Here is a 9,686-nt window from a genome sequence, read left to right on the forward strand (position 1 = left end):
CACTATTTTGCATTTGGTGCTATACTCAAAGCAGCTCAAAACAATTTCTAAAATAATAATGAATGATGTAAGAGAGGTCATGTATAGTGATGGGCCACATGCAGAAGATGGTTGCAGTTTTCTCTGTCTGAACTTGTGTGTCATTTGATAGCATGTTTAAAGACAAGAATTATTGTTTTGTTTTTGCCTCAAAAAATGTTAACTTAACAAAATATGTATAATGTATACAAATATTTCATATTTAGGACAAAGAAATCGGTGTGCAAGCATGCAGGTTGTATCTTTACTGTGTGGCCAACAAGCACAATGTAAGAGATGAGGGAGAAGGATATATTTGTATCAGTGCTACTTTATGTAACATAGCAGAGACTTTGCAGGAGTGTGCAACGCTCAGTCTGTCCTTGACATGTGGCTCAGTCCTGACACACGATGACCTGGTCCCAGATCAATAAAGAAGTCAGTGAACACCCCAGAAAGCTGAAAAATAGGTTAACATGTGTGACCTCACCTTTAGAGACCTTCATACCACTTCAAAGAGGTTTCATGTGTATTTGTATGTGTGTGTGTCAGAGAGAGAGAGAGAGAGAGAGAGAGACAGAGAGAGACAGAGAGAGTGTGGTTGTATTTGTCTTTTTGTTGACCCTCAGAGGAGCATATGGCAGCCAACACAAAGCCTCAACCCAACTCCTATCAATACTGATACTACCTCACCCCTCCTCTCAGAGGTGAACGACAGGACACACAGTCACACACAAACACACACACACATGGTTTCAGACCCTCACCCCCCTTTATTTACAGCCCCCTCTTCTTGCTTACCATCCTTTCATTTTCAGATCAGGTCCTTTCACCCGGAGCAGGCAGCAGCTGGAGGACTGGCTCTCAGAGGGAGGCAGGACCACAGCAGCAGGACAGAGGAGACTGGCTCTGAGCTGCACATTAGTAACTACTAATTACCCCACACACACATACACGCACAGACACATAAATAGGAAGAACAGATAAATAAAGCCGATATATCTTCGCCAAAACACTTATTATGTGATTTATGTAAGCCTCTGCTCTTTTTTGGACTCATCTTCGAGGATAAACCTTAATTTCAGGAAGGAGCATCTCACACACTGCAACTGCAAAATCTTAACTAACAACTAATCTTCATGAGCCACGTTTCTTTCTTTCTTTCTTTCTTTCTTTCTTTCTTTCTTTCTTTCTTTCTTTCTTTCTTTCTTTCTTATTTTTTTGCTGTTACTGAGATGTGTGGCTGCAGGTCTAACTGACTCTGACAGCCCACTGTTACAACAGTGATATCAGCACCATTTACTCACTCCTTGTGCATTTACTCACTCCTTGTGGGTGACAGTGCTGGAATGTAACTGAGGTACTGCAGGTCTAACCCTATCACCTGACAGCCGACAATAAGGCAACATCATTAGCGATATAGAGACATATACTGTATGCCATACATTTCTATATGGGAAACAATGTAACAAGTACAGCTGAAAACACCACCATAGTATATTAATAACTTTTTTCTGAATTGCATTAAATCATACAATTCCTTCTGGTACAAAATGTAGTCACCTAAACATACACTTTTCACTGCAAAAAGCTGTATACAGTTTTATAGATTTACTATAAAATATTATACTGGAATATTGCTGCACAGAAACTTTGTTTGATGAACTGAGTAGTTTTTTAAATTGTGTTTACCAGTCCATTGATTGGCTATAGTTCACACCTGACCTTGACCGTCTTATCACAGGTTCCTGCCCTGAAGCCTCCAAGGAAAAACAAAGTTTCCAACACAGAGCCAGAGAACCTGAACCCATCACCACCACTTAACCCTGCATGCCTATACATGTCTTGGAAGCAGGTGATAAATGTGTTTTTATATCTTCAGGACACTTTTTGCATTTGTGAGAGAATGCATGTGTTACATATAGCTATGTGTGACATAGCTGTGACATTTGTAGCCCTGCAGAGTGACACACGACACACCTTTGCAAAGGTAAAAGCCCCAGATGAGTCACTGCAGGCGCTGCAGCTCGAGCGTATTCAGATTAGACCTGGAAACCAAAACAAAGACTAAACAATAGTGAACTCAAATGACTCATCTACTTAGCAGTGTATTAGTGAGGTGAACATGGTCTTTAGCTCTTATCTTCAGGTGATTCATTTTGATTTATTCTAAAAAAAAATCTCCCTGTTTGTGGAGAGAGGTGGGTTCTCTTCTGCAACACATGTCCATTCATAGACAAAACAGAGAGTCTGTGTTTCTCTCTGTATTGTGAGTTATATGTAGTGAAGCACAGGCTTTTAGAACGACACTGACACTGAGATCACGAGTTCCTAACTTGCTGAAACATAACTTTGAGTAGCTACGAAACAACGTTACATTTTAACTTGAAGGAGTCATTTGATGTATTTTCCTTCCTGCCCACAGTCAGACGAGGAGATCGACATTAATCTTAATGCCTCAACAGTGAACATGAAGCTGCTTGAACAGAGTTGACATTGTTTTCTGTGATAATAAACTCAACATTTATTAGGGTTGGTCAGATGACGTAATAAAGCAATTTGAATATGTTACCTTCAGCTTCAGGGAATAATGAGGACACGTCTCACCACATCTGGATTAAACCAATTATTAAAGAAAATAACCATCACATCAAATGTAGTGATGATGAACACAGCTGCAAGTTACAGTCTGCAGTCCAATGATTGATTCAAACTGGGTTTTTTTAGTAAAAAAATTGAAGGAATTTGATCAACCATGTACGAACTAAAGTTAAAAGTTTTACATCCTGTTGTATATATGATGTTCTACTCATTTGTTGAATGATGTAGAGAAAAACGGAGGAGGGAACTATAATATATGACTGGTTGATACTCCAAAAACAACGTACCATCTACTAGATTCCTTTTTTACTTGATATTTGACATGATTTGAATGTTTCACTGTTTCATATTTTACGCCAACTGACAAAGGTTTTGGCTCTACCTGAAATACTTTCATTATGTAATTCTATAGCTGGGTGCAGCCAGGATTGTATGTCAAATTTGGGGTTTAGGTCTAGTCATGTAGACTGAGTGCTCCCCTTTGTTACAGCTGTCAGGTGTGTGTTCAAACTGAGGAAAGGTATTTCCCCCTGTCAGTCGCTCAGTCTGCTGTAAACAAATTCATAACTGACTTCCAAGTAAAGCTGTAACTGCAGTCCAAAAGGCGCAGAGTATCAGGAGTCATTTTACCTTTGTTGCTGCCACACAGGCCGTGACTGAGTCACATCCACTTGGGTTAAGGTGCAAACTAAAAACCACTATGAGTCACTGTTAACTGCACTTTTTTTTGCCACAAAATGCCCTAAATCTGTGAAAACTATATATTATCGACCTCAAAAACGTGTCAATCCATTTGTATGACTCATGACTCCATAAATCTCAGATAAAGGAGCTGAAGAAGGCGTCACTGTAGAAGATGTGGTTTGTAAATTGTTTCTGGCAAAACATGATATGTGATCCACTGATGTAACTGAGATCAAACAATCACAGAGCCAACACTGTCCTCACTTTCTTGCAACTGTAAGTGGTACACACACACACCCACACACTAACCCACACACACATACACGCATGCGGTCAGAGTGTGCACACATAAGGGTGGAGTCGGTGCCGGTCGGATTTTTTCTTCTTTCCCCCCCCCCCCACCCCAGGGCATCAGATCTTAAATCGGTGTGCCGGGAAGGAGTCCAAGGTGAGGTTTCCAAGGGATTACGCAGCTCTACCACATCGGGAAAATCGTTTCATCTTTGAAATCATATCCGATGCTAATTCACATAATCCGAGTTGTATTATTTGGTGGCACACCTTGAAGAAAAACTCAGTTTATGTGCAGTCATGGAGCGCACCGCATTGGCCCCGTCGCGCGTCGAGCCCTCGCCGCGAGCAGCGCGTAAAAGCGAGTGGCTCCGCAGCGCTTTGGCCCAACACCACTTCCCCGATCCCGGTGCGGAGAACGAAATCGTCGTCCTGGCCACCGGGATAGACCAATACCTGCAGGAGGTCTTCCACCACCTGGCCTGCCCTAACCGGGACGATACGGTGACGGCGGAGGATTTCACCGCACTGTGCGCCGTGTTGGGGCTTCCCGGAGCGGGGAGGAGGACGAGGAACGTAAAGGAAGAAAGTGGAGGTGAAGAGAAACGTGACGAAGATGAAGAGTTTAGAGATGTGTGTTCTGGGCTGCCGTGCAAGCTGTCCTTTAAAGACTTCCACTCGCGGCTCTGTGGGTATTTCCGTGTGCGCACCGCGCGTAGAGACACCGGGGAGTGCGCCTGGCGCTTGCCCCTTAGTGAGGACACGGAGCTGGTGGAGAGACAGATCCGGCTCCGGTGGCCGCGTGTCAGGCGGAGAAAGTGTGTCAGTTTCGATCTGACGAGGGACCAGAGTGGACCTGAGGACAAATCTGCTAAAGGTCGACCCAGAGAGGACCTTGAGACAGGTACTGGATGACTGTAGCCTACTTGTTGCACATAAGTATGTCCTGCCATGTATTTCTCTGTCTCATCTGAGCTTATTTCAGTAGGTGTAAATTATTTCATAACCCTGTTGTTACCTTCAGGCTATAAAGCCGGAGGATAACAGAGCAGTTATTATCTTAAGACAGTGTGGTGAGGGGGCGACAGAAGCCATTCGCGTCAATTACTTAAACTCATGTCCCTCTGTCTTTTCTTTTTTGTTTTATCGGCAACATGAAACATTCACACCTGATTTGTTGTCCATCTCTTCCATCTCAAGTTTTTACTCCATGTCACTCAATTATTAGTTAGTTTTTTTGTTTTTTACCACAATGTAAAAAAAATACTCCTACAATTCAAGCTTAATTTAAAGCACAGAAAACGTTATCAGCTAACTGCCTCCACAAGGCATCAAAAGCACTTTGCCCTTATGACTAATGCATTGTCTGAGATCATAACACTGAGGCATTGTGTGTAAACAACATTTTGCTACTGTATTATGCTCAAGCTGGAGTTAGTTTGAACTACTTCATTTACACACTTCCTTTAGTTCAGTGGTTCAGGTCAGGGCTGGGCCCCTCCAAAAGGTCAAAGTACAAAATCAGACCAACATGAGAAGATTGTGAGGAAATGAAAGAAAGGTAAATCAAAGCTTGGATTGCTTTGCCCTGAACTGTTAAATGTAGTCATGTAGCTACAAAGTTGAGAAGGGAGGCTTGATAAAACTACAAACAATTTGTGTCTTTCCAAAATTATCATATTTTTTACTTTGCTCTGTAGAGTATATGGTTTAGTATGTATTCTTTGATTATAAAGCAGGTCTAGGTTCTGTATTGACACTGTACAAGTTTCAAGGCCAAGAAATGAACACAGTCTTGATTCACAAACCTCATGATGAGTTGTAAACCTCTGTAACTTTGTGATGTCACAACAAAACATGTACCAAGCTCCGCCCACCTGGACCCACCATCCATCCTTAAAGGATTTGGTCTCTCTGAGTGCCTGAAATCTCCTGTATTTTATTTGATCACTAAACAGTCAGCCAATGAGAGGAGAGGATCAGAGCCTACGTTCTTCTGATTGGCTCACCAACTTGTTACTAGTTCACCAGAGAGAAGCCACTGAGATGGTTTTTGGCTCTAAAAACCATAAATATTCTTCTTATGGATCAAAAAACCCAAGGATAATGCAAGATATGAATGAAACCTAATATCTAGCGATTCCTCTCCTCTGATCTTTTTCTCTAGATGAGGCATCAGCTCTGAGGGAGCTGGTGGAGGACCTCCGCTCAGCCCTGCAGGGGAGCGACGCTCGCTGCTTGGCCTTGGAGGTGGCACTTCGACGGATGAAGGGCCGCCCCGTCTCCTCTCCCTCCAGCTCTAACTCGGCTGTTTCTACCGCTACATCTTCCATCACCTTCAAACAGGGAAAGTTGGTACCGACACAACGAATCAAAGGACAGTGCAGAGGTACCGGAGCGGATGGAACGAGGAGGGTGTCAAGGAGACAGGACATCAGGGACCCCCTTCTGAGGGAGCTGAAGCTGATCCGTTCCTCACGTGATGGGCAGCTGGAGGAGGCCATCAAATTCAACCAGCGGCTGGAGACGGAGCTGCAGTGGGCCTACCAGGAGGTGCGCAAACTGCAAGGGGTGGAGTCAGCGCTGAGGAAGGAGAACACACATATCAGGTGAGTTTTCATTACTGGCAACAGTTAAAGTTGACTGAATGGAAGAATGTCTAAACAGATACGATCTCCATCATCAGGAGGCGGGCAGAGGAGGCCAGGGAGGCTCTGAGCATGGGGCTGCAGAGGGTTCGGCTGATCCAGGAGCAGGCTCAGTCTGTGCCACAGCTCCAGTCCAGGATCAACCAGCTGGAGACTGAACTGCACCAGTACAGGTACAAACAACTGTGTGCATGTGTTTTTGAGTGAGTAAGTGAGTGAGTAAGTGAGCAGCATGGGTGTGTGCGCACATCTATTTACATACAATTTGCCTCTGTGCTCGGCTGATTTGTAATTCAATGACTCCGAGCTCGACAGATAAAGTTACTCGCAAGTTACACTCACTTAGAAAGTTGATGGGATTAATCCAGTCTAAACCTGCTTTGGTTGAAAAAAACATAATAAACCACAAATATTTAAGTGGCACAAAACAGCAGACGAACAGATTTAGCCATTAGGCGTCGATGAAGAGGCTGGAAAGTCTGAATTTTCAACCTTGTCTGATCTTGTTAAAACTGTTCACAACATGCTTTATGAAGGCACCAGGGTTTGGGCACCTTTGTTTCAGTGCTCTCTCGTATCTCATACTGAAAACTGTGTAGTTGTAGCATGATAATCGAAATTGGACAGAATGGCGGCAAGAAAAACTTTCAACCATCTCTGCTTCTTCTGTGTTAGCAGAGTGGAAACACTGCACAAAGAATCTGGAGGCATAGCGCCTGCACTTCAACCTATGACCATCTTGTCTGGACAGGTCATATAAAAACATAAAATGCTCCAAATATGGTCCAGGTTTTTGTAAGAAGGTGAAAAGCATATCTCTGGATTCTTGTGGTTTTCATGCAGAGAAAGAGGGCAGGTGGCAACCAGGGAATAAGGGGGTGTCGTATACAGTAGCTCAGTGGGTTGAGCAGCCATCGCATTTACTAGAGGCTATAGTCCTCACTGCAGTGGCATGTCATTCCCCCTCTCTCTGTTTCCCCCATTTCCTGTCTCTCTCCAACTGTCCTGTCCATTAAAGGCATAAAAAACCCCAAAGTACTTTAAAAATAAGAAAAATAAGACATAGGGAGCATCTGTCCACAGTATTAGTGATGTTCTCCACCTTTGCCACCCTCAGATCTTGCTGCACCTGCAACTTGGACTCGTCCCATCAACAGATGTATCCAGTGGGAACTGAAGACACCTGCAGACAGGCAGGTGAGTGAATTTAAAAGTGATGATTCATTGAACAGCTATGATTCAGAGATCATGTGCTCTAAATGAACTATAGATTTCCTTACAGCTTTTGATCCCCTCATTTGTCATTACTCATCCACAATGCCTTGCAGCTATAGTATTAGAGTCAGCCACAGTTCAGAACAACTTATCAGTCCCCACAGGTAGGCTATACTATCTGTGGATTCTTTGGGCAGTAAGATAAATGTTTTTATTGTCAGATGCGGATGCAGAGTGTCTGCAGAGGGCAGTGGAGGGGAGAGCTGCCTCTGATGAAGAGGAGGAGGACAGGGCGCCGAAGGAGAAAGGACAGTGCTCTCCGTCAGAGGTTAAGAGGCATACCAGCCAACTGCACAGCTGTGGAAAAGGGTCAGCTCACATCTAATACTACACACACACGTGAGAAAATTCAAACTTCCACCAATGACAATAAAAAGTGTTTTATCCAACTAAATCAAACACAATCAACACAGCCACATGTGCTTTTCCTTCTAACATCACAACTACATATTGATGGAGCGGCCAATAAAGTTCTCTCACATTAAACAAAGGAATTAAACAATGAACTGTCATTTGTCTTCGTTCAGATGTCCGAACCATAAAGTCCCTCAGAGTCACTTGACCGATAACAACCTTGTCAGCACTTCTAAAGATAAAAGAGGGCGTTGTGACTGGAAGGGACCAAACCAAGAGCTGCAAGAGGGGAGCAGAGGCTTTGACAAGGAAAAGGTGAGAAACTGAGATGATGCAGAGAAAGGTACAAACGTTCAAGGCTTACCTTGCTAAGGTTTGTTTTTTAATCTGTGCAATTTCTCTTTGCTTGCATTTAAAAAAAAAAGTTATTTACATTTATTTATTTTATTTTTAGATAATGTTTTGTGGAGTGCACAGAGAAATTAAACACCTATGGAAACATGAATGCCTTTGGTCCAATTCAGATGAGGGCACTTGTGCACTTCATCCTCTTGTGGCCAAAATGAGTAGCTACTATAAAAATAAACTATTTGTCATTTATTCTGTTATTTATTCCTCCACTCATCACCCAGAGGCCTGAGGAGGAGCAGGAGGCACGGTCGGAGGAGAAAGAAAAGACACGTCTGTTTTTGCTGGAGGAGAAACTAACAGATGCCCTCACACTGCTGCTGCAGCTGCGCAACAAGGCATGGCACAAGCAAACACACACACACACACACACACACACACACACACACACACACACACACACACACACACACACACACACACACACACACACACACACACACACACACACACACACACACACCTCTTCACTGCCATCTGCTGTTTATCCAATTGCATTGAGTCATAGAGATGCTGTGGCACTGAACATCGTGTATGTTCCTTTAAAAACAATGTCACGCAGCGCAATGCAACAGTCACACAATTACACAGTTATAACCCATGTGTCTTATCGTAGTTTTTCCGCATTCGCTTTGGCTCAATTCTCAAATCTTTGAACCAGTAGTTAGGTTTAAGATCACAATCATAACGTGAATTCTATTTTGACCAGTATGACTCAAACAATAATGAAACGACAAATTTTGGTGGCACTAGTTGCAACAGATACAAAAACTAGGTTTTGAAACATAAATTCAACGTTTTTTGTGACCTTTTTCAAACATTTGAGTGTTTTGATGAACCATGACACTGTTGTGATAACTGTAACTGTAAGACACCAGAGAGTGAAAAGTATGTCCTTCCTCTTTACTGCAGAACATGTCCCGCCGGGCGCTGGGCAAGATTGTGAAGGACACCCTGGATGTCTGCAGTAGGAGTGGAGATGGTGGGTCTGTTGTACATTTTCCAAATAGTCCAGAAATTTGTATTTTATTTTTTAACTTTCAATTCATTGATGGCATTAATTAATTTTGATTCCTCTGACCAGGTCCTTCCAGAGTCCTGCAGGTGGCTGATGCTCTCTGCCTCCAGTTATCATCCTGTGATCTCCTTGGAGACGGAGACGGAGCAGGAGAGAGCAGAGAGAAGCTCCTAGTTTCATCTTCTGGGCATCAAACCAGCGCTGCTAACCCTCTGCTCATCTCCTGTTAGATAAGCTATTCCAGCAGCTGTTTAATTTTATTTTCAATCTCTTTGCACCTGTATAAGTTACCCTGTTAAAACTGGTTCAGTGTATTTAAAGACAAATTTTATTTACTTTCAGTATCTCAGTTTTGTATTTTGTATCTATTTAATGTAAATGATTAAATA

General features: G+C 43.0%; 1 protein-coding gene across 1 annotated transcript; it reads left to right on the plus strand.

Annotated features, from left to right (window-relative positions):
- Positions 1-3,894: 3,894 nt before the first annotated feature.
- Positions 3,895-9,527, plus strand: LOC310985554 (EF-hand and coiled-coil domain-containing protein 1; the record flags this gene model as incomplete). Its single annotated transcript, XM_083971169.1, has 9 exons — positions 3,895-4,498; positions 5,762-6,203; positions 6,281-6,415; positions 7,360-7,439; positions 7,679-7,826; positions 8,045-8,186; positions 8,504-8,617; positions 9,192-9,261; positions 9,364-9,527. 9 exons carry the CDS (start codon positions 3,895-3,897, stop codon positions 9,525-9,527), a joined length of 1,899 nt encoding a protein of 632 aa, XP_083827295.1.
- Positions 9,528-9,686: the final 159 nt, after the last annotated feature.

Source organism: Trachurus trachurus (assembly GCF_905171665.1).
Source record: "Trachurus trachurus genome assembly, chromosome: 5".
Taxonomy (NCBI): Eukaryota; Metazoa; Chordata; class Actinopteri; order Carangiformes; family Carangidae; genus Trachurus; species Trachurus trachurus.